This window comes from Colias eurytheme, chromosome 4 (genome assembly GCF_061535395.1).
Source record: "Colias eurytheme isolate Ceu_HAF_F1 chromosome 4, ilColEury1 Martin Lab GWU primary, whole genome shotgun sequence".
Classification (NCBI taxonomy): Eukaryota; Metazoa; Arthropoda; class Insecta; order Lepidoptera; family Pieridae; genus Colias; species Colias eurytheme.
Window position 1 is genome coordinate 2,842,601 of NC_142983.1, and position 27,362 is coordinate 2,869,962.

At 32.8% G+C, this 27,362-nt stretch overlaps 1 protein-coding gene across 1 annotated transcript in view; it reads right to left on the reverse strand.

Annotated features, from left to right (window-relative positions):
- Positions 1-27,362, reverse strand: part of LOC149908804 (ATP-binding cassette sub-family G member 4) — a 35,803-nt gene that overhangs the window by 428 nt on the left and 8,013 nt on the right. Inside the window, exons 2-10 of the mRNA XM_090120373.1 lie at positions 7,203-7,373; positions 6,486-6,622; positions 5,326-5,471; positions 4,445-4,683; positions 3,947-4,197; positions 3,087-3,255; positions 2,719-2,819; positions 1,444-1,599; positions 481-686 (exon numbers count right to left, since the gene is read on the reverse strand). Coding sequence (XP_089976499.1) covers positions 481-686; positions 1,444-1,599; positions 2,719-2,819; positions 3,087-3,255; positions 3,947-4,197; positions 4,445-4,683; positions 5,326-5,471; positions 6,486-6,622; positions 7,203-7,373 — 1,576 coding nt within the window. The remainder of the gene's footprint in view (positions 1-480; positions 687-1,443; positions 1,600-2,718; positions 2,820-3,086; positions 3,256-3,946; positions 4,198-4,444; positions 4,684-5,325; positions 5,472-6,485; positions 6,623-7,202; positions 7,374-27,362) is intronic.

The window sequence follows — 27,362 nt, forward strand, 5'->3', positions numbered from 1 at the left end:
TTCTATTTAAGTAACAAAACAAATTGTATATAAGGGTCAACCCACATCTTTTTATTGTAACGGCATGTTACGTAGGTAGGTATTCTGTTTAAATTTAGTACTAAATCAGATTAGGGAAAATAAGGCTTTGAACGATATGCAGTTCAATAGAATCAAATGTACAAAGGGATTCCCTTTGTACGTTTTAATCTTTTGAATACCATGTCCTGTTTTCACAGAACAGTGAAAAATATATTTCCTTTAGTTCAAACATATCTAAAACTAGCGGTCCGCCCCGGCTTCACCCGTGGTACCTACATGTTTAAACTATCCTATCTCTCAAGTTGGATCGAACTGCACATGGTGTGCGAATTTTATTATAATCGGTTAAGTGGTTTAGGAGTCCATTGAGGACAAACATTGTGACACGAGATTTATATATATTAAGATGGGCTCAAATAAGCCTAGGATATTTTCTAACCAAAAACAAAAAATACTCACTTATAATGGCAATAAAGTGCTTGGTTGCACTCCAAGGTAGGTCTATCCAGCCCATAGATAGCTCCTATATACCCTTCTAGCCCATACCGTAAGTACGATACATAAGAACCCCAGTATAAGTATGGCGGGAGATCACGAAGTCGTACACCGAAACCAGAAAACATCATCATTGGTACAGAGAGCGTTGGACCCAGGAAGGTGCCGTTCTGGAAATAAATTATTGCTTTCATAAAAAATAGTCAGTTTACGAATGTCAATATAATACACCATTACCAAAGAGAGATGATGTGTTACGAGCAAAACGGCCTAGACTGATCGTGGCTTTTAAGCTTATTCCACTCGTGCTTGTGCATACTCGGCTTGAAGAGAACCTGTTTATATAAGGGCAACCAAACATTTGCTCTAAGTCACTTTTAAAATGAAAGAAATAAAGACATTTTTCTCAACGGGAATAAAGGACTAAACTGGGAAGAGTAGAAGAAGAAACGGTCGTCTGACTCTTCCACTCAAAGCAGTAGAATTAGTATGCTAGTATATGACGTCGATCTTCTGTAGCAGTATGGTAGTTGGTACTTTTCCCATTTTGTGCCCAAGCGTGCTCGACTCCCACATAAGAAATGTGACAATGAGCCATCAGCCATTTTTCGTAAGTTGACGCGTCGTTCATCGATTTATAAGACGTCTTTTGGTACGTTGGTGCGGCATTCATCAATTTAGACATCACCTCATACCTAACAATAAAAAAAAGACGGGTTGCACTCCGGGAGTGCCGGCAGAAGTGAAAACTTGATTATTAACGTTCAGCATGTTTGATATTTTGGAATTGTATCCGTCTTACGCATCGAATATAAGGGCTAAAAAAAATCCGTCTTACGCTTTTTCGATCAGGCCACGTGTCCTGACGCGAGTTTAAGATTTTATACCCAACGCCGATAAAGAAGTTTTCACTTTAAAAATACTCACAACAACATTAAGCACGGCGCCGACCATCAAGCCAAAGCTCTGCGCCACGAGTACTGTGTACAGCGAGATCGTGAAGAACATCGCGAACCGAGCCGGGTCCAGCGGCTGGGACGACATCGTGTATACTATCACGCTGAACACGAAGCAGGATACTATCTGTAAGGTACATATTACATGTTTTATAAATATACATTTTTAAAAAAATACACATTTTTTTATAACAAAAAAATTGGTTGTTTGTAATGTAGGTTTACGATCGAGATGTTTACGTGATTACATAATGCAGTGGCAGCGCTCGAGATGAGACGGGAGATCGGTCCGTCTCTCTCTCGTTATAGCTGCGATCGCGCTCGTGAGGTTTTGGTGTGACACAAGTTTCTGAACATGTCACCCGACTAAAACGATTTTAAAAACGTTATCACGTTAAAAAATATAAATCAATCGATACACTATCGTAATAATTGAAATAATGTTTCATATTATTTGAGAAAGTTATAAATTATCTCAATAGATGGCGCGATAATTTATAACTTGTTAATAGGTGTCCCTAAGGCGATTAACACACGGCACCGCGCACCGCGGCGGTTGGCAGTGAATCCCTACGAGGAACGGACCATTCGACCGCGCGGTCGGGCGGTGTATGTGTGTTTGGTATCAACGGATTTAATAGAAGCCAATGCAACTTGAGAACCGCTTCACCGCCAACCGCGGCGGGACGCGGCACCGTGTGTTAATCGCCTAAGAAACATAAAAATGAGAGAGTAGAATAAATTCGATTGCTCTGGCGGGATCGCGGGTGGCTGAGTTGGTCAGGCGTCACCCCGGAATGGCAGAAGACGCGGGTTCGAATCGCCGCCTCGCGATATAATATTTTCTATTCTTTAAAAATTTCTTAGCCTAATATGCATAATGCCATAAAACCAATATATCAAATTCAAGATAAATGTTTATGAAAACTATCTGAAAGAAATATCTTTAATGACAACTCTATCATAAAAACCCACACCGACCCTTTTAGAGAATGCGCGTAACCATTAATCGAAAATAAAAAAAAAAAGACGGGTTGCACTCCGGGAGTGTCGGCAGAAGTGAAAACTTGATTATTAACGTTGAGCATGTTTGATATTTTGGAATGGTATCCGTCTTACGCTTTTTCGATCAGGTCACGTGTCCTGACGCGAGTTTAAGATTTTATATCCATTACAGAAAAAGTGCTCAACGCCACTAAAGAAGTTTTCACTTCAAAAACTATTTAAGTAGGTAGTATTTACTTACTGATATCGGTAAATCCACGATTGTAACGGAGATGTAATAAGATCCCAATGAGTACCATCTGTTGAAGTGTTCCTTGAGTAAAATTGACATTTCTGATGGAACTGAAGTGCAAAACATAAAAAAAATTGTTATATAAGTACGAGATTAATTACGTTTCAATGAAGTTAAAATGAATTAATAGAACTAACCGTTTTGCAAAAAAAAAAATTCTTAACATTAAATTATTCCTTTTGTATATCTCTCTAGTATTTCTTTAATGTAGGAAAATAGAAATTTACAAATAAAATCAAATAGGGCAAAATCTTCCGAAAATTAAAAAAAAATAACCTAACCTTAAAACAAATAAAAGGGAAAAATAAAATACTCACAAGTAAGAATAGTAAGCATCATAGGTGACATCATATGGTGCATCAAAATGGCGAACAATAAATTATAATTATCCAAAACCCGAGATCCTTCGTTGCCGGCGTTGATAAATAATGTTCCCAACATAATTCCGACCACTACGTTTACCATAAAACGTAGATATGTTAGAGTCTGGAAGAAAAATAATATATATTTGTATTTTTCTACTAACACTACTTTTACTACCTACTTCTCCTACTATTACTACTACTTCTACTACTACTTCTACTACTACTACTAAAATAACAAAAAATATTCTCTTTTAGGTATGTTTCCAATATACATGAATCCAAGGAAGATATTATCAAGAAATAATCTTTTATATTACTGCTACATCTAAGTTCTACAGACTATTATTACTACAATATAACAACAACTATATACTGATACGTATTGTATCATCTTTTAGTGTTTCTTCCATCATTGATTTCGTATTTTATATAATATTTTTTAATAGCACCGGTGGAAGCCGTCAACGGAGAGAAAGGAAAGGTAACAATGTTTTTGATCTTCAAGTTAGTCAAAATCTAATCTTATTAAAGAGCTGCGTTCTGATGGTACTGAGCTATTCATTTACACACACTGAACTGCAATATAAATCTATACTAATATTATAAAGCTGAAGTTTGTTTGTTTGTTTGAACGCGCTAATCTCGGGAACTACTGGTCCGATTTGAAAAATTCTTTCGGTGTTAGATAGACAATTTATCGAGGAAGGTTATAGGCTATATATCATCACGTTACGACCAATAGGAGTGGAGCCACGGGGGTGAAACCACGCGGGGCAGCTAGTCATCAATAAAAATGTCTTTATAATACTCACAGTATCCCGCTTAGCCTTCAGAAAACCTCTCTTAATAAGTACAGATCTTTGGTTAGCCTGCGACGTCTCTTCAGCTCCACAGCTTGCATCCAATTCCTTCATAGCACTAAGTGGATATATCCTCCTAAGGTTTTCCATAGTTGGTATCGAATCTGGATCCTCGAACCAATTGTGTGCTTTGCCATTTTCAGCTTTATTTGTTAGGATTTCTATTTTGTCCTCTCCATATTCGCCTGATGCTAATTCGATTACTGGAATTGAAAGAGTGTTGTTAGTCTTTTTCTGTTTTAACGTTGGGAAAAGGACTTTAATCATTTGATTATAGTACAGGCAAATAGTAATACCATTTAAAAGTCCCTTTTTTGCTTATTACAGGGGTCTGAAAAATGTAAAATGGACTCTACATCTTGTTAAATAATGTTCAAAAAATTATAAGACAAAACTGCCCAAACCAAGTTTCAAAAATAGTAACGGAGAATTTGTACCCAAATTACTTACCATAATCAGCAGGATTGTGATACAACGGGCAAGGTACACCAGCTTCCTCGAGATACGGTACTAAATTCTTCGTAGTGCCCTGGTACAGGCAGTGGCCAGCAGCCAACACATACACATGGTCGAATAGAGCGAATAGAGAGGCAGAAGGTTGGTGCACTGTACATACTATAGTCCTGCCTTGTTGAGCAAGGTTCTGGCATAGCTGTACTACTTGCGAACAGGAAGAACTGTCCAGACCTCTGAAAACGAATAATCCATACTTAATATTATAAATGCGAAAGTAACTCTGTCTGTCTGTTACTCAATCACGCCTAAACTACTGAGCCAACTTTCGTTAAATTTGGTATGGAGATATTTTGATACCCGAGAAAGGACAAAGGCTACTTTTTACCGCGGGAAATAGGATAGGTTTTTATCCCGGAAATCCCATGGTAACGGGAACTATGCGGGGTTTTCTTTGACTGCGCGGGCGAAGCTGCGGGTGGAAAGCTAGTAAGTAATTATTATAACTTTATAAGTGGCAGATTTCAAAGCTTAACAAGCTTGAAACTAGATGGCGCTGTAGGAGACGTAAACAGCGTTAAGAAATATTAATTTGCTATAATTTATTGTCTTATGCGCTGACATTTGTATTGAGCATTAAGTATATTGATGCAATATACAAGCTCATTATAAGTAAGTATAGACTATAGTAATTTTTCCTAATAGCAACAATTGTCTGACTCTGTACTACCTTCTAGAATTCTAGTAATTATTATTGCAAGTACACAAACATTAATTATGATCATAGATCAAACTAAACAAAAAAATAATAATTCATTCTATTTTAAAAACAAAATATGTATTTGATTTAAGATACATAAAATTAACAATATACTCACGTAGTTGGTTCATCCAAGAACATGACTAGGGGGTTGTTGATGAGTTCCAAAGCGATGGACAATCTCTTCCGCTGACCTCCTGAGAGTTGTGATCCCCTGGTATTCATGTGTTCGTATAGACCCAGGTTAGTGAGAATGTCTTCTATCTGAAAATGGCGGAAATCACTTTAAATAATGTTAAAGGTAAATGAAATAATTGGAGAATTATATATATTTTTTGTAAGTACTCAAACTTAATAATCGAGATATTTATTATAAATAAATAAAATAAAGAAGCACAGTCGTGTTTCATATTTAAACCACAAAATATATTTACAAAACAAAAGTACTTAAAAACTAATTTAAATTTGATAAGCTTAGGAATTTTTAACTACAAAACAAAAACATTATTTGCAACAATATTTACGTAGGAACATAATATAATCAAGAAGTTTTTTCTTCATCATTCGCACGACAAACAGTCATTTATCATTTTAATTGCCATTAAAACGTCATCTTTTTGAAGTGAAACTTCTTTATCGGGGTTGGAAAAAAAATTAGTGTAACAAAATGTAAATTTTTCCGTTACGCGCCATCTTTTTCTATCCCTACCACGCGTGATTCGACGTATTTCTATAAAGTTGCATAATATAGTATTTTTGACGTGACAACGTCTTATAATTCGATAGCGCCGGCTGCACGCACGAAAAAACATGACTCATGCGGCGTTACCTCGCTCTGAGGCGTTCCATGTAAGGCTTGAAGTGCAAGCGAGAGCGCGGAACGAGCGACAAAGAAGTACAATCGGACGTTGGCACGTTCAACTATCGTCAGTAAACCGACTTTACATTACAGACAACCAATTTTTTTCTTGTATAATCGATTCAATGACTCAATAATTTAATTTCAGTACATTTTCACACACGGCACGATCTGGGCCGTATTATGACCTCTTAAGGAATTGAACTCACTGGCAAATTCATATAATACCATAATAATTAACAATGGTTGGTTATTGCGATCATAATATTATGAATTTGCCAGTCAGTTAAATTCAACGATTAATCTATCTGGAAATAAGAGGTCATTAATTAAAATACGGCCCGTGATCCCATAAGTTTTCGCTTGTTCGATGGAAACCAAATGGTTGATAAACATACAAATAGATTATTAATACTTACAACTTCACCCTTTTCGTATTTGTCTAGTTTTGTGGGTAGTTTCAGATCAGCCGCGAGAGCCATGTTCTCTCCCACTGTTAGTAAGCCCTGGAGTCTGTCATCTTGTTGGATGTAGCACGACATTTTCTTGAAACGTTCTGAAAAAATAAATTATTCTTATTATAAATTTAAGACGTAAAGTTTAAAATAAAACATATTTTTAAAGAAGGTATTTCGCTGCGTCTCTCTGTCTGTATGTTCGTAAACTACATGGATTTGTTAATTTTTAGACAACGCGGACAAATCTGCAGGCTAGTTAATTATGTAATCGAATACCAATAGATTATACTTTATAGATTGCATATCTATCTATAATATATGTATATAAAACTCAAAGGTGACTGATATAGTGATCTATCAACGCACAGCCTAAAGTGGATGTTAGGACGTAGGCATCCGCTAAGAAAGGATTTCTCAAAATTCTTGCGAGAACGGGGAAAAACGGGGATGCACGTACAAAGTCGTGGGCGGAAGCTAGTTCATTATAAAACTATTTCATCAATTACCTACTATTTTACTTATCGGATAAAAACAACGCTCTCTAATAATTCTTAGCCTAATGGCTATTCGTGAATTTGTCAAATAATTTTAACAAATTAACGAATGTCGAATACGTACAATTGGCATGAACAACAATTTAAACAAAGAACCAAGTCTATTAAATAAGTAAATACTAACTCATAATTCTTCCTCTGCCATTAATAAAGATGGCGCCACCAACACCAGATATCCGATATCCAGAGAGGACATCCAGTAAAGTGGACTTGCCAGCTCCCGACGGGCCCATAATAGCAATGAGCTGGCGGGGACGGAGCCTGCCATTCACATTGTGTAGGATTTGCTTTGTACCTGGAAAGATAGGAAAACAAATAAGAAATATATTGACATAACCATGACATAACGTTGTTATTAAATTGGCTAGACAGAAATGTCTGTCTATGTATGTTTTAGCCTTGGTTTTAGCATTAAATTGTTCTGTATATAACGTTTATACAGGGTGACTGGTAAGACGTCAGACGAATTTTGACAGGAGCTTCTTCTCATGAAACTGAACAACTTTTGTTCTACAACTTTGCTGAATTTGTTGAAAAAAAATTGGACTTTGTATGGAAATGGGTCAGCTGATTAACGAAGTTTCCTTTAAGTTTTTTTTTATAAGTTTGTGTAAATTATAAGTATAAAAGCTGGTTGTTGCATGACATTTGCATTCAGACATTGACTTTAATTGAACACAAAAACAAAATTGTTGTGGCGTGCCCTGACTGAGGCCTATGTCCAGCCGTGGACAAGTTCACAAGACAATGATGATGATGAACACAAAAATAAGAAAAAAATAGACTTAATGGTTTTATAAATTTTTCCATAACATAACATTAATGTGCCCAGTGCATAGAATTAGTAGGTATCTAGGTACACTTTATAAACTTCGAAATTAAAATGGCTCTATATACATTATACATGTCGTCTAATCACGTGGGTGGCATTTAATAATGAACAACATAATAAACGTCCAATTTCGTAATTCATTGTCAAAAACAGTTACGCAAATTATTCACCAAATGCGAATATGTTCATGTCCGGTCCAATTAAAGTTAATTCAAATATTGATAAAGCTAATTCCCACCGATATAATGTTTACAAAATGTTCAAAGTACAATAATTCATATCTCGTTTTGGTTCGAAGTCCATTCGCGAATGACAAACAGTTATTATTCTGAAAAATACCTAAGTATAGGCATTGAGTTAAAGTATAGGCTATATTTTTACATTTATCTAAATACTGAATAGGTTTTAAAGGTACTAACAATAGAAATATTATAAAACGAATGAACCCGGATAGTGATGATAATAAAATCCAAAATATTGTGAAATAAACAACTTTTTTGTATACATTGCACCTAAATGAGATTGTTGTGTTGTTATTCTAAAAAATTACGTGTTATTTTTTATGTTGTCAGAGAACGGAATGATAAATATCTACTTCTTAATCCTAATTGACTATTTTATGACTACTTATTAAATACATATTAAGATTGGTATTTTCAAATATTGTTTCAATCAATAATAGGTTCTTAATAGTCCCTATTAATTAATATATTCTTATCAAGAATCTGAGGGTGACATTTTGATTTGTGGTATTGCAATTATTATTATTATCTATATATTAGCCGACTAAGAATTTCCGGTATCTATTCGAACTTTATAACCTTTCGCACGTCATGAACATTTTATCATCACGAAAAGTCAATATAATGATACATTATTATTATTTATTCAAATATTATGATCGTGTAAATATAAGTCTACAATGGTATAAAATATAAATATGATAATTGATATCAATTTTATTGTTTACCTACTGTTTCTACGGCACAGATTCAGTCTGATTTTGTACTGGAATCATTTTGTTGTAGTTTTCAAGTTTATGAACTAATATTTTTTAGTAGATTTGTTGTTGTTGTTATGAATCATACTTAATAAGTTTTTTTTTTATTTTGTAAATCAAAACCAAAAGGTATAAATACTGTCCAGAATTCAAAAATAATGAGTGAGACCTACATAATATCTATATCAATTTTTGATCACTATCTTTATGTATAGGTATATTCTTTCCTGATAAAATCGAATATTTTTTAAATGCGTAGGTACATGTATATTGTATATTATATAATATGTACGTACTACGTACCTATGTTATTAGTTGATACAGATTGCAAAAATCATTTAAAAGTTACGATTCAGCCCGTCTTGAGGTTGCAATTATTGTGCATCAATTTTCATTTCATGAATTGCTTCATGGAATTAATTGATGAACGACTTAAAAATATTATTATTGTTTTAATTAGCCAGCACTAATAAGAACCAAGAAGTCATTTAGACACAGATTAAATCAAATCTACAAATGTATCATAACAAAATTGCAAATTTTTTTAAATATAATTATTATCAAATTTATTTATATAATAATTAACATTAAATAAATTTATATAATGCATTATAGAAATACATACGATGAATTTACAAAACATGGACTTAAATCTTAACGTTCAACCATAGGACAAGTTTAAACCTCACGTTAAACCACGACTTAGTCTCGGTTTAATCGTCTATTTAAGTTTTAAAATTAGAATAGATATATTGCTATCTACTTCTTTAATTATATACTTAGATTGTACTGCATTTAGATTACGCAATTGTTTAGATCAATACGTTAATTATATTAATTTATGTGTATTAGCATTCAAGGATAAACAATACAATTTTGTTTGCGTACAAGTTCTTTTTAAATGGATATAAGGATAAAGTTTATATATCTCAAAAAGCGTTGTCTTTATCATCGCGATATAGCATTTCCGCGTATTTGATATATGAGTTCCATTAATTAAAATTTAAAACTTATATTAGTTATAGGCATTTAAAACTTGTGTTAGTATTGAGGCCGACTACGCAGATACAATGTGTATATGTATTATGTATTAAGATAGATGTATAGGTTCATATATATTTATATATTACTAGCGGTCCGCCCCGGCTTCGCCCGTGGTACATATGAAAAATAGATGTTGGCCGATTCTCAGACTTACCCGATATGCACAGAAAATTTCATGAGAATCGGTCCACCCGTTTCGGAGGAGTACCTATGCAGACTAACATTGTGACACGAGAATTTTATATATAAGAAGATTATGTTCATATAATTTTTTTTGTTGTCCTATTTTCCTCCCCTTAATTATTACATAAAAAGAAAAACCAAGGAAGATTAAAAGTCTGGCCAAGCACCACCTGACTGTCTCCTGATTAAGGTCAGGTAGGCCCTTTGCTTGCTTACCCATAAAAATTTCAAAATAATAAAATAAATGATGATTCAAATACTTAAATCCTGTAATCTATAATATTGTGAAATATTATAGGAAAATGCGGTGTTTCTATTTTCTACATGAATGCATTACAGCACTGTTAGGTATGTGATGTGTAATAATAACCTAAATTTAACATTTTTCAGTAAAAACTCACATTTATGCAAAACAATAATTATTGATTACTTGCTATTTATTTTGGCATTTGGAGCGTGTTTGGTAATAGCATGTTTTGCATACTTTGTGAAATAAATAATTTACCATTTAAGGAAAAATAGATACGTCCACTTTAACTGAAACAGTTGAATTATAACGAAAAAACTAAAAACGGACATACTTATTAGACATGGCATTTATAATAACAAAATGGTTCGCGATAAAAAAAAAACATACATCACATTAAACGCGTCTAGACGGGACGTGATATAATTTATCAAGAAAAATACCTACAAAAAATAATAGCTACAAAAAATTTAATTCACAGATATGAGATATTTTATAATATATGAATACCTGGTACATTTATATTATGCATTATAGAAATACATTGACGTTAATTTATTATGTATGTTAATACTTAATTAACATTATATATAGCTATAGCTTTATCTGCAAACGATGAGATTTTTGTCTTACGAATGTAGATGACTTTAAATTTAATACATATTTTAAACAGTCAAAAGTCATTCAGGACTATTCCTTTTATGGATGACCAAAAGTGGGAGTATTTTTTTACTCTTATTTTCACAAAATGGATAAAGACGAGCCTAGAACACGAGAACAAGAGCTTAGAACACATCAATCCCCCAATTTCTGAGATTAGCGCGGACAAACAACATAAACTCTTCAGCCTTATAATACCTATTATTGTTCACCCACATCAATGTGATTACCACTATCAAGGCAATGCGAAACTCCTTGCTGATACTGAGAATTTACATACAAAAGAGCGATTAACAAAATAGATCTCACAACTGAAGGCTAACATATCAAAGGTTCCTCAGTTGATATACGACGGTTAATTAGGCAGGTCCACACAGAGCGGGTAGTCTCGCGAGGCAATTGCTGTACTAGACTGCTCGATCTGTGTTGACGTGGCGTGTCCGAAGAAAGTTCCCGTGCCGCTATTTTCCTCGGAGGAGTCGCGTGCACGGAGCTTCGCGTGGAAAATACGGCTGCTCGAATGTCAACTGACTACTGAGGAACATATTTTGATGCTGTCAGCCGTCATTTTTGAGCTCTATAATATAGACCTTTCCTCGGCCGATCTATGTTCACACAGATTGAGCAGTCTCAATCTGTGTCAGAGTCAGCTATCGCTTAGCGAGGTTGATCGCTCTGTGTCGCCTAATAAACTGTCGAATGTCAACTGAGGAACCTTTGATGTGTCAGCTTTCAGCTGTTGAGAGATCTATGAAATATGTTAGTGGCTCTTTTGTACTGACCGAGCACAGCTTCGCGAGTTTGCTTGCTCTGTGTGGATCCGCCTAATTAACAAATAAATTAGACTTTAATCGCCTGACCTACATCCACCCACACTTATACTGATAAAATAATTTGCGTATACAATGCTTTGTTCAAACGTGTTGCTAACTAGAGTATTTATTAATAAATCAGTAGATAATTTCGGGCCACTGTTGAGCCTTGTAAGCTTATTGTAAGGGATGTTAAAGTTTAGGAGGTACATATATTAAAATTATTATTTTTTATTATACAAGAAAACGATTTCTATACGTCTAATTTATAAATTCAGTTTCGCAATCGGATATTACCAATGAAGATGTTTATATAACCGTAACAGAAACTATGGGATATCCGAAATAAAATACGATTTATTTAATTACGCGTATTTTTTTATAATATTTATTGTCATAACATTATCTAGTTATAAAATAAATATAAAATATGCTTCCGTATATTTTTAATCATATTCGATGACATTATATTAATTATAATTATTCTATCGTTAAAATAATTCGTAGAAAAGTAAAACAAACGAAAACTCGGTAGTTATTCAAGAGTTTAGAGGTCATGGATTAAGAATAATAATTATTGCAGTAAAACCTTCGTTTTATGTTATCTGTGGTAATACTATGATAATATATGTATTACATTTTTGATTAAGGGCGCGGGCACACGATGCGTTGCGGCGCCGCACCGCAAAGATTTCACCGTGTCAGTGGGCACACGAGCGGTGCGGCGCCGTAACGTTTTTATGTCGCAGCGGCGTCGTAGCAGCGTTGCACAGCGTGTCCTTCCTTGTGACGCAAAACAACTGAGCGGTGCCGCTCCGACGTCGCACCGCATTCACCCCTCCCCGCCTCGTCTTGGTGGTTACAAGTCCGGTGCGGCGCCGGAGCGCATCGTGTGACATGCCACAGATATTTCTATGTAAGACGACGCAGCGACACCGCTCCGGCGCCGCACCGCCGCCGCAACGCATCGTGTGCCCCCGCTCTAACTTAATAAAACTCATAAATCAGAAATTGTGGGTATTGCAATGACATCATTATTACGTGAGATTTTTTAATGCATAAAACGAGCGTTGCTTACTGAAATAACATAAATAATGATGTAATGTAAATAACATAAATAATGAACATAAAATTTCAGTAAAGGTTAACTGTACCGAATTGAATGGATTGTTTGTTTGTAAATTGTAATGTTAGGTTAGTAGACCGTACTAACTCGAGTAGTGTTCAAGTTACATAACTAAAAAAGTAATTCACGGATTTTATAAAACATTTTTTATTAGAAAACTAAGTATATTTATATTAATTATTATACTACTTATTATAAATTATTATTACCAAGTGGCATATTAAGTACATATTTTTCAAGGCCATACCGTAATGGCAATACCATCACGTTATGGCGTACGGCGACGATTTTTGTATCTTTGAATCTTGCCAAAGAAGTTCCACTTCTGACACGTGTGCTCGGCACACACACTCTTTTTATCTCGTGAGTCGTAGCAGCCTGAGCAGTGAACGAAGCCAGTACAAGCGGCTCGAATAAAATTACAAGTCACATAAACATTATACATACAGAAATATCGGTTACCGTCTCAACTCTCAAGCAATAAACAAACGAAACCTAACCTTGTAAACATGCTTTGCATAATTGTTACGGAACTTTTATACTGACTTCCTCAATTTTTACATACGACCAAATGTTGTTGGATGACTGTTCCTTTGTTGTATAATTTCTGTGATTCATGTTGATTATAATAATTAATAATGGATACGTTTTGGCGCTAGAATTCGTTATGCAAATACATAATACATATGTGCATAATGCACAAATGCCATAAATAATAAATAACACAAAGATTTGAGTACCTGTAAGTTTAGGAATAACATGAAAATATTGATAAGCTTAAGTTCAATTTATAATGTACATACATGGTTAACTATTTGTAATAGAACACATGAGAAATATTGAAAAAAAAAATATCGATGTAGGTGTTTGGAGTTGATGGAGTTTTGCAAGAAAACGTGAATGTTTTATATATTTTATTCATCGTTAGAATTGTCAGTAACATAACTTTATATCACAATTATTAGATTCTTTTAGTCAAGGTTAATTGGTTACCTACATACACTCGACGCACATAATTAAATATTATTTTATGGGTATTTTATAATAATTTATATCCAGACATAACATCGTAAATGCCAATGTGCAAATTGTATCAAGTGATGTCAGGCGGGTACCTATAAAAACAAAGTATTAAATTATATACCATAAACTAAGCCATAAACACATATTATAGGAAATCTTTTTGTTACTAACATTTAATTTAAGTGCAGTTGCTTATATAAACTGTTGCTTGAAAACACAACGTAATTTTTAAACGCATTTTGCGTTCGTACTTCGTATACTATCACAGTCCAGTGTAACAGAAAAACATACAAAATTATCATACTTTTTACCAAATAGTCAAATACATGCCGAATGAAAGTTTCGCAACCTATATCCGACTATCAGCTGTGATGACGTCACGCGTTCACTGACACTGATAAGTTCGCGCTATTTGTGACCAATCGGCATACGTCATACACACGTGCTCTTTGTCTGTGCTACGGTTACGAAGTAACTATTCTCTAATCTGTGGCTACGGGCAAGGACCTCTGCGCCATTTGGCACATACTCTATGTTGTCTATAGTACGTGTTTGGTAATTCATGAAAATGTGGGAGCGATTTTGTTTACATTGTTATATGTAATTAATGAATTTCTAATATATTTTATAAACATCTCTAATTAGCTTATTAAATTATTAACTTATTAGTATCATAGATACGAGACCAATTTTCTTTATAAAATTTCAATCATAAATTGCTTAAATATTTGATAATCATGTTTAATTAACATCAATAATTATCACGCTAGACTCGCAATTATTTAGAACAAAACATATCTCTATATTCTCTAACCATATATATTTTGAAGTAGGTTCCTATGTAATTTATAATTGTAAGTAGCATTTTTGTTATACATAATTTGGTCAATTCGGTCGGTATTTTTTTCGTGTTTTTGATAGTGGCTGCTTTAATTTGGAATTGAATTCAGATTTATTTTGTAAATACAACGCATAAATTATTTTTCACCTAAGTACCAAAACTACAATTTACGACATTTTTTTTTCATCAAACGCTATGTAATTTGTTAATCAATTGACAATTATGCTGATTAAAGCAAATCGAAGTTTATTCATCATTAAATTTATTCCAAACCACGCTGTTCTAAAATGCAATAACACACAAAAATTGCGCAAAATAAGATTTAGGTTAACAAAAGTTCATATTATCTAAATGATTCATTTGTGACTAAGTAAAGACTTTAGACTTTATTACTCTGGCATATAACTGAGAGGTTATTTTATAAATGTGCTAAAACACACGTCTCCTTGCTTACTTTGTATCTTTTATTCTCAATTTCTTAATTGTAATTTATTGCACATTTTTGCAACTACATCGCTTATTGAATGGATCATTTGACATTAAAATTATATTATACTAGCTTTCCGCCCGCGGCATCGCCCGCGCAGTCAAAGAAAAACCCGCATAGTTAAAACCTATCCTATGTCCTTTCTCGGGTATCAAAATATCTCTATACCAAATTTCATGCAAATTGGTTCAGTAGTTAAGGCGTGATTGAGTAACATACAGTCAGACAGAGTTACTTTCGCATTTATAATCCTATATGGATTACAATCGAAGGTTTATTTCAAACCCATCCATATTTTAGATATATATTTTTGTAGTGCAAACATTGGTTTAAGATTTAACTTATAATATTAATAAATAGATATTATTATGTACAAATATAAATTATAATATAATTTTTATAGTAGAGCAACTTCTGTGAAACTCGGTAATTTAAAAAAATACCATTGTGTTTTTGAGAAATGACATACTGTATATCATAACTCAAGCATCCATTATCTGTTTTATATTTAAACAATTAATTCACATTTCAAGTCTTAAACCTAAGTCTTAAACACAATATACACAAAATATCTTTTTTATACTGTTGCGAAAGCGAAACAAAACAAATGATATCGCCGCAGACTAAATAAAACGTCTAGCAAAACCATTGAGTTAGTATGTACTAGTACATGTATCTCAATGAGCAAAACATAAAAAATGTATTTCAAACATAACAATTTGACATGACAGATAGATTAATTAAACATGTTATTAAAAATTTCTTTGTTCGCGGACAACATAAAATAAGAATTTTAATTACCTACAGATTTACAGATGTAGTTTGAATTTATTACATAAATGTGTACTTTTGCTATTACATACCAATTATTGAATTATATTATCTGAGCTATTACGTAAAATTGAAACATTAAGCATAATTAGGGGAAAAAATTCTTAATGGACACTAAGATTAAATTTTTGCACATTAGTTATATTTTAACAAGCTTCAGAGCGCGAATTTTCATTGCGTGTTATCAGCATAAAAAGGCTATTTGCAAACCAAATTTCAGCTCAAAGCGTAAGCAGTTTTTGTGTGACGACGAACGAAGACCAACTAACGTATGTTCACATTATGTAATGTATCGTAACACAACAATTTCACGGAGAAAAACATGAATAAAATAAACTAACAGCGCCTCGCGTGTTAAGCCGAAGAAAGCACCATTCAGACAGACCTTTTATTTCTTTTATTAATGGGGATCAATTTTTCGAAAAATACTCTACATTTTTCTTTGAGAGAAAATTGTAGAGCATGTGGGATTCTTACCAACCAAAACCACCTAGGTGGCCAAACCCAAAACATAATAGAAGCGACTCGGGGATCTTTTATAAACACTAACCCCCCAAGGTCCCCCGCAACAATATGCCAAACTGAGTGACTTCCCTAACTCATAATCAATTGCCCAATGTGGAGAGATCAACAGGGAAGATGTAATAGACTACAAGAGAAGTACAAAGCTGACAGACAGACCTATAAGTTTGTAATAAGATAACAGTTTATGCCCGTAGTTTTGCAGATGATTCCGCGGGACACAGCTAGTTTTAAGCTCATTTAAATTGAACGCAGTGTTAGTAAATACATTCATTTGATACATAGCTGTTATTGCAGTGGCAAATAAACGATCTTGCAATACAGATAACACTTCTAGTTCAATAGATCAAGTATTAGTCCATTGAATAAAAAGTTCTAGAGTGCGTGAGTTAGTAACGTAAGATGTTTCTTCGGAAACATGTCAAGAGTCCCTAGGTAATAAACATACTAAAACCCCGGGCCACTAGGAGGAGCCCCGGAGTGGGGGGAGGGGGGAAATGGGTCCATTTTTTCATTTTTCGCTTAAATCTCAAAAACGGTACATGTTAGAGAAAAACTTTCAAGGAAAAGTTGAAAGGCCATAAAATTATCTACAAGTTGTACCTGAATCATTTTTTCCTATATCCTACCGTTTCTGAGTTATACGCAGTAAAACATGATTTTGGCTCAAACAATTTCCACATCAATCGATCAAAAAATATTTCTTTCTTCCAAAAAACTAAAATGTGCAACTTGTGACCGGTACTGATAGATTGCTCTTAATTAGGTCTATAATTGGTAAAATAAACACATTCCTCCATGGAAGCCTTTAGGAGGAATCGATTGTCAAAATATTATATTATGGTAGTTTGAGTTACTGAACTTGATCTTTTTATTTTTTTCTTCCAAAAAACTCAAAAGTGCAACTTGTGACCGGTACAAATAGATTGCTCATAATTGGGTCTATCATTGATAAAAATACCAGATTCCACCATGGAGGCGTTTACGGGGAATTGAATTTTATTAGGGTAGTTACGATACTTGAACTTTTTATTTTTTTTCTTCAAAAAAACTCAAAAGTGCAACTTGTGACCGATACTGATAGATTGCTCTTAATTAGGTCTATAATTGGTAAAATAAACACATTCCTCCATGGAAGCCTTTAGGAGGAATCGATTGTCAAAATACTATAATAGGGTTGTTTGAGTTACTGAACTTTATCTTTTTATTTTTTTCTTCCAAAATACTCAAAAGTGCAACTTGTGACCGGTACTGATAGATTGCTCTTAATTAGGTCTATAATTGGTAAAATAAACACATTCCTCCATGGAAGCCTTTAGGAGGAATCGATTGTCAAAATATTATATTAGGGTAGTTTGAGTTACTGAACTTGATCTTTTTATTTTTTTCTTCCAAAAAACTCAAAAGTGCAACTTGTGACCGGTACAGATAGATTGCTCATAATAAGGTCTATCATTGATAAAAATACTAGATTCCACCACGGAGGCGTTTACGGGGAATTGAATTTTATTAGGGTAGATACGATACTTGAACTTTTTATTTTTTTTCTTCCAAAAAAACTCAAAAGTGCAACTTGTGACCGGTACCGATAGATTGCTCATAATTAGGTCTATCATTGATAAAAAAACCAGATTCCACCATGGAGGCGTTTAGGAGGTATTGAATTTTATTAGGGTAGTTACGATACATGAACTTTTTAACTAACTACCCTAATAAAATTCAATTCCCCGTAAACGCCTCCATGGTGGAATCTGGTATTTTTATCAATGATAGACCTAATTATGAGCAATCTATTTGTACCGGTCACAAGTTGCACTTTTGAGCTTTTTGGAAGAAAAAAAAAATAAAAAGTTCATGTATCGTAACTACCCTGATAAAATTCAATTCTCCGTAAACGCCTCCGTGGTGGAATCTGGTATTTTTAGCCATGATAGACCTAATTATGAGCAATCTATCTGTACCGGTCACAAGTTGCACTTTTGAGTTTTTTGGAAGAAAAAAATAAAAAGATCAAGTTCAGTAACTCAAACTGCCCTAATATAATATTTTGACAATCGATTCCTCCTAAAGGCTTCCATGGAGGAATGTGTTTATTTTACCAATTATAGAACTAATTAAGAGCAATCTATCAGTACTGGTCACAAGTTGCACATTTGAGTTTTTTGGAAGAAAGAAATATTTTTTGATCGATTGATGAGGAAATTGTTTGAGCCAAAATCATGTTTTACTGCGTATAACTCAGAAACGGTAGGATATAGGAAAAAATGATTTAGGTACAACTTGTAGATAATTGTATGGCCTTTCAACTTTTCCTTGAAAGTTTTTCTCTAACATGTACCGTTTTTGAGATTTAAGCGAAAAATGAAAAAATGGACCCATTTCCCCCCTCCCCCCACTCCGGGGCTCCTCCTAGTGGCCCGGGGTTTTAGTATGTTTATTACCTAGGGACTCTTGACATGTTTCCGAAGAAACATCTTACGTTACTAACTCACGCACTCTAGACCCCCCTTGGAGGGTCTCATTCAATGGACTATATCACTAGAGCTTGATACCGATACGCCGGCACACTAATTATTGAGGTCACATCCGGGATCCTAGATGGTGCAATGGCGATAAACAGCTAACATTTGTATGGAAAATCCTTAATATTTCGAGTTTTATGTAAGGGTAATTAGTGTGCGTTAGTCGTAAGAACTTTATACTAAATGTAAATATCCACAACGAAGTTATATTTTGTATCTGTATAGATTTTATTTATAATTTTATGTGAAGAAAATGGCAGTTTTATTATTGTAATATACAAGTTCTTTAGTAAAGCTTTATAAAAAGCTATATCAAAACCTATTTCTAAATTTCAATCCTCCGTTGAGTAAACATAAAAAAATATGGTGAGGTAAACAACTAAACGCGTTTAACGATCTATCGTGACTGGAAAATTAAAGAGTTTTCCGCCCTTACTTCACCCGCGTTATCATAAACTTCAACCTTCCTCGACATCCACGCTATCCAATGGTGAAAACTGAATCAATATCGGTGTAGTAGTTTTTGAGTTTCACGCACAGGCAGACAGACGGTCAGACGCGTGGGAGGACTTTGTTTTATAATATGTATTGATAGGTATAATAGGTAAAGTATAAAGTCCATCCAGCCAGCGAGTTATGTTTAATCCATACGATTATACTAACACATTACTAATCTATTGTGCAAAAAAATCATTGTTCCATGATGAGTATAAATTATTATCATTGTACTGTTGAAATTTTTATGCCCCTGTTTTATTAGATAAGTCTCTACGTATATTTATACGCAGCAGAAGCGTAGCGTGCCTTGGCGGGGACCCATATAAAAAATTATTTGGGGGCCCTTAGGAAGGATAAAGATTTCTCACAAAAGTGCATGTTGGGGGCCCCCTTAGAGCGGGGGCCCCGTATAATTGATGTGGCAGATACGGCGGTAGCTACGCCCCTGATACGGAGTGCATTATTTAGTACGGATTAAGCTTATTTCATGGGCTATTTTTAATATTTTATGTTTGTAGAATTAAAATTAATATAAAAGAGAAAGACAAGTAGTAGCGTAGGTTCAACTAAGTTTACTCGTACTAGTATGTCAATTCATGGGCTTTTTTGTGCCTAGGCTGTAGTAATTAATGTTGGCAAAGTTTATACTATTTATAGTGTAATCTACTGTTTCATAGCTAGATCAGTCAAACTCAAACTAAAACATTTATTTATTGAATTAGACTTCTTCTGGAAGCACTTTTGAAACGTCATTACATATTTTTAACATTTACCACCGATTCAGAAAGCAGTATCTACGGAGAAGAACCGGCAAGTAACTCCATAGTTGCTCTTATAAATCATGTCAGTTTTACAATTTAATTTTACAAAATGCATACCTATGTAACATAATATTATAATAAGTCGATAAATACAACGCTTCTTTATGCGTTAAAAATATACTCTACAAATCGAAAACATCTGTTATTGCAAACGTTATTTTTTGTGCCTATAATATAGGAAATCAATCTATAACTAAATCAAGAATGAATAACTATACCCGAGAATAAATATCTATACTACATAGAAATCTAAATTACATTGTTATTTAGCTATGCTATACTATCATTATGGATACTTTATATTTTTTTTCTCGAAGCTAAAACAAAGTACCTAAGGTTAGATTACGTACTTTTACCCTCAAGCTCTTCATAGCCTTTGTTCTCAGTTCTGTCAATCCTTATCTGATAAGGAGTTCTTCATAAACACTTATATTACACTTATGGTAGGTACATATCTTCAGGATTATGAGGTCAATGAACCGTTCATCTAAATCTGCTCTATGTAATTGGCTTTAGCATCAACAGATCGTGATTATCTGATTATCTCTTGATTGCGAGTCCTAACGGCTTATGATGTTATAATGACGTTGTACTTGCATGGAGGTAGTTATTTTTCGCTGCAGCTAAGTCATATTGCAATTAAGGGCCGTTTTATAGCTTCAGGTAATCTGTATAACATAACAGCCAGTCAGTCAGATAATTCAACTAATGTGTGAAAATATATATGCTATAATATATGCTATCCGGGATATTATCAGAGGTGAACCGCGGTCCTTAGAGTTTTTAATTTTATTTTTTTTCAATAATGAGGTGCTATATTTTATGGTATTACAACCATTCAAAACATAATATTGCAAGTTTAAAGTCTTCAATATGTAAATAAAAAATATTTTTATCGTAATATTATGTAAATAAAGTATTAAACAATGGTATTATAATTTCGTTTCTTTCTACCCTGACCCAAGGGTCATTGATTGTCAAAATCGAGTCTATAGGAGTCTGTTACATAAAAACGTACAGGAGAAGCTAGTAAAAGAGTGTTAAAAATCGATATTTTTATTTAACAGTAAATAAATACAAAATTCACGAACAAATAACTTTGAACCAATTAGGTGCTAACTCCCAATGTAGTGGACCTTGGCACTAAGATACCATCGAATAAGGCATTAGTCGTTATATGTGATGTCACTGAACTAGCTTTATAAGACCTGTAGTTTTTAGAGTTCCGTGGAAAAAGGGTGAAACGGGACTATTATTGAAATTTCGCTGTCTGTCTACACCAGGCTCTATCTCATGACTCATGAGCCGTGAAAGTTAGACAGTCGAAATTTTCAGAGATGATGTATTTTTGTTGCCGCTTTAAAAACAAATACCTAATCAAATAAGGATAAACATAAACAATAATTAGCGCGGTCATGTACGGAGTCCTAGTTTATGAGTCCGACTCGCACTTGACCTATTTTTTGAAGTGACTTTAAAATTTAAATATACGCAATATACATAAAACTTTCAACATACAATAATAAATTTAATTCATAGACATTTGAAGGAATTTCCATTCTCATGCGTTGTTAATTTGAATTGTTATCACATTTAAATAATTAAGTATCGTAAAAATTACAAACGTAGGGAATATCAATAAAAAAATCTTGGAGGAAAACTAAGAAATAAAATAAACTCGAGGAGGATATTAACTAGTTAAGATAGCATTCATGCTTTTTTTCTTTTTTTATTGCAATATTGTATTTGACTGACCGGTTGGCTTGGTTGGTAGTGCTATAAGTGGCCAAGTAGTGGCCCTGCCTTCCAAGCCAGAGGTCGTGGATTCGGTTCCCACCCGGGGCAAGTATCTGTGTGATTAACAAGATGTTTGCTCTGTGTCTGGGTGCTAATTATCTATACAAGTATTTGTTTAAAAATTATAGTTTATGTAATATGTACATGTCTATCAACCATCTTGTTTCCATAACACAAGCGAAAGCTTAGTATGGGATCAGATTGTGCCGTGTGTGAAAATTGTGCTGAAATATTATTATTTATTATTCAAAACATAAATTATTCAAATATAATATAGAAATAACTCTTTCAATGTTGACGTATAAACAAGGTATAAACTAATAAAAATTAGCATTTTATAAATTATGTTTTTCTAACAGATCAATAAAAAAATCTGCCTTGTTATTTTATTTTTATTTATTAGGTATTTGTTATGTGTGTGAAATTCTAAAACTTTGATTTGTAGTTTATAAATCAATTTTGTTTACGGCCAAATAAAAAAATGTAGGTATAAAATATGATTTTTTGATTGTCATCTTCACAAGCAATCCTTATTTTTAGTTTTAACTTTTAACACACTACAGGGATACACGCCTCTTACAAATAATAAGTTTAATCACAGAAACACACACATATACAAAAACACATTCACACAAACACACATCCACACTTCTGATTTTACTGCTTTTTTTATCCTCACTTTGTAGTAATGGTGCTAATAATTGTTAGTTGAAATTGCTCGCCAAAATTGGCTAAAGGAACTTCCCGCATTATCACTTCAGAGTTCAGAGTATAAAACAAAGTCGCTTTCCAGCGTCTATGTCTGTATGCTTAGATCTTTAAAATTACGCAACAGAGTTTGTTTGTTTTTTTTTATAGATAGAGTGATTCTCAAGGAAGGTTTTTTTTAGCTTCTAGACACAGCGGGCGAAGCCGCGGGCAGAAAACTAGTCATAAATATACCGCAATCCTTTCAGAAAATTGATTTATAAATACATACATATACTTAGTTAGAATACCCCACTTCCCACAACACCCGGAGGGGAGAAACAGGATATAATGTTCCAATTGAGTTGATTGAACCTAGCGTGTGGTCAGACGCGATGTGATGATTGCCTCTACTTCAAATTTACTAAATATTTAAAGTCTGTTCGCGATAAGCTCAAAAACGGCTGCACTGATTTTCATAGTATTTTCACCAATATGGCGCATATGGAAGGTTTTCTTACTAAAGTATAAACACACAAACTTACAAAAACGGATATTAACTCCATATTCCATAACATCTTTAAATATACATACATCTTTTAATATCATCATCTTTAGATTTGTCACATAATGTATACGCAATAAAAATTTGTTTTTTAAATCATTAAAATTTTACACCTTTTTGCATATTCTAATATTTTATTTTAATGGTTTGTCAATATTATATGCAATGCAATTTCAAAAACTGTTAATTTATTGTACCAGTAGGAATAATATGAGAATATACCTAACACTTTTTTGCATTTTCAAAAACGTTATACAATTAATGCTGAATTACTTATATAAGTGTCTAACGAACCACCCCGGCATCGCGCGTATAGATTTTGGACATGAAAAAGCTGGACAAAAATCGTCCCCGGTGTTAGATTGACGAACTTATACACTAGACTAGTAGTAGAATTATTGACACGAGCAAAAAATATTACTTAACGATTGTAATGTCGATCTTATTAGGTAATTTTAAATCATACAGCGCAGCGATGTGACTCGTAATACGAAACAATTTATAAAAGGTTTAAATTTAAAAATTCCCATTTGTTTTAGTCAAGTCTTACTAAAACAAATAGCTATATGAAGGTTATCTTCACAAATAGCTGTTCATTATTCATTAATAATACTCGACCTTCCATAATTGACTAATTTTTGTATCATTTAATCTTATCGTTTATTGGAATGAAATTGAAATTGAAATTATATCGGATCCGGTTGTACTATTGCGTATTTCAACTAATACCTTAATAATATCTATACAATGCTCCGTATAAAACTTTTACTATATTTTATAGCTGCAATGTTGATACGTATATATTATAATATAATAATTTCGATCTAGTCTATCTATAAAAAATCACATCAAAATTGCGTGTTTAATAAGAATTGTAAGGTAAAAGCTTAAAAAGGTTGATGTAATCAATAAATGCCATGATAAAAAGAAGAGCAGGCAGATTTTCAGATTAATAAATACAACTGGTAGACAATTTACTATTCATTGTAAAGAAACAAAAAATTGTTTCTACGCCACAAGACATCTTACACTTTCCAAAAAAGCCCATTGAACTCGTGATAAATAGTTTTTCTTTCAGTATTCTTGTACGCTCAGTTTTAAATGATAAGAAAAGCCCCTAGGTTTCAGTTATTTTAAAAAAAGCTGGTAAATTAAAATACATATAAATATATTAATTTATTTATAATCTTTATTGCATACAAAACAAATAAAAATTTCACACACACAGACAGGACATTTGATGCAAAGGGCGGCTTTATTGCTTCAAGCAATTTCTTCCAAGCATATTACAAAAACAAATGCGTGTGCTATGTCACGTTATGTTATGACTTATGACTAACCTTACCGTAATACCTGACCTTTTTTGGAATCCTTTAAATTGCTATTTTATCGCAAAAACGATAACCGCAAAATATTATTGATTTTCAATTTTAAATAGCTTCAGTGCACAGATTATCTAGTAACATTGAAATTTTGATACCTTATCATTTGAGTATAATTTCTTTTGAAACAAAGGTGTTTTCGTGATTGACGATAATATGGTTTATATATTATATGATATATCTGTATCCGTTTTTTATCAATACATACGCAATATGTAATAAATGAGTAAGATTTGATGATTTGGAATTACAAAATTTTATTTCAACATTAATTTATAGGCGATTGAGTATGCGAGAAAATTATTAACTAAAATTGTTCAAGATGTGGTAGAGCTACATTCATTTCTTCACACATTTTTTCACTACTTTAATTAAGACGACGACCGACCTTCGTGCAAAACGATTTAATTTTTATTAGTAAGCAATTGCTAAAGTTCAATTCAAAATGTTTAGATGTCACAATTAGGAATAGTATATTCATTTAAAATATTGTATTTACATAATAATCTGATCTCATATTTGCATATTTAGTTTCACTTCAGGAGCAATTAGAAAATTGTATTGAATTGAAATAAAATAGTAATACAGGTCATTGTCGAAATTGCGTAAGTTATTGTTCAATACTTTATTGCTTATTGGTATTAGTTTGTCATCTTTTTTATCAAAGATACAAATAAAAGATTACCCTGACCTCTCAGCCAATGCTGAACTTTATTCCAAACTCGAATGCTAGATACTTCCGTAGTTTTTTCAATTTAACGTAATTATAGAATTTTTTTTGAATTATCCATAAATATGGGACTTGACAAGGACAAAGAAAATAGGTATTTGTATTTAAATTATGTGTTCTTCTTGTACATATTAGCTACCTATCCAAAGGTCAAGAATTTTTAAATTCCTTTCTGTAGTTCCAGATTTTAACCTCAATACTAATACTAATTTTATAACTATACGTCTTGATGTCTTTATAATATTAGTACATCATTGTAACTTGTATAAAATGAGATTATATAAAAAATGTACTTGTCCAGAGAGCCTATTACAGTATTAAGGAATATATGGAAGATAAAAACCCATGGAGGGTTGTCGCGTAAAAACCACAGGACAGTTCTTTGGCATATTATGATAATATATGTATTATGATATTTATTTATTTATTTATTTAATAAGGTGCACACCACAGCTGACAATTTTGCCTCGATAAACACAAATTTAATTACATGTTGCGGTGAAATGCCAACCAATTATTACATATGTAATTTGTAAAATTGTACCTAAATCTGACATGATTAAAAAGAGCAACTATGGAGTTTCTTGCCGATTCTTCTCCGTAGATACTGCTTTCCGAATCGGTGGTAAATGTTAAAAATATGTACTTAATGACGTTTCAAAAGTGCTTCTAGAAGAAGTCTAATTGAATAAATAAATGTTTGAGTTTGAGTTTTGAGTTTGAGTTAGAGTACCTATATAAAATGAGACACCGTTGAACTCAAATATTGGCAAATGTTGCCAATTTAATATGATAATGAAATTTTAAGCATTTAAAAGATTTGATTCTTCAATATCTTTATCTTGCGATATTATCTTCACGAATTGCTATTTTATAAAACAAAACAGCAACAGGTAACAAACACAAAATATTTAATGTGTATTTCCATGATCTATTGTCTGTGGTATTTCCTGTTTTTAACAGAGAATAATAATACTCTATAGGCAAAAAACACATTTTGAAAATTATGCAAAGAAAACTTGTTTTATTGATTTTGAAGGTTAGGCTAGACTAGAAAAAAAGGCTAGTCAAAACAACTTGATATTAGACTACTTTGAAAAAAAGCGATTAAAATTTATGATTATTTATTCTATATTATTAGTTATAAATTATTTTATTTTATATGAAGATGACTTCAAATAAATATACCTACGATACACCGCTGAATTAATTCAAGTTCTTCGCAGAAACCAGTTCGATTTGTTCCTGGAAAAACCGAGTTTGTTGCTAAGGTTTTTACTTCAAGATCCTTAAACCTGTTCGAACAAGGACATATTATTAGGAATTTTTCAATTTTTATAAAAAAAATCGAATGACGACAACGGTGTTTCTTACTTATAATAATTCATTAACATAGCCCTCATTTACAATGACATATTAATTAATATAAATATGACAGTGTTAGTTTATTCATTAAAATTTATTACAATAACTTTCATTAATAAGAATACATTGTAAATAGGTTAAATATATTATTTTCTATGAATTGTTTAATTAAACATTAAATTCTCGGGTCCCAGAATTTGTAACCGAAAATTTGTATTTTTTTTTGTATGTTGGTAGAAAATGGCAAAATTTGTATTTTTTTTTTGTATGTTGGTAGAAAATGGCAGTTAATACCTCTTGAAAATACCT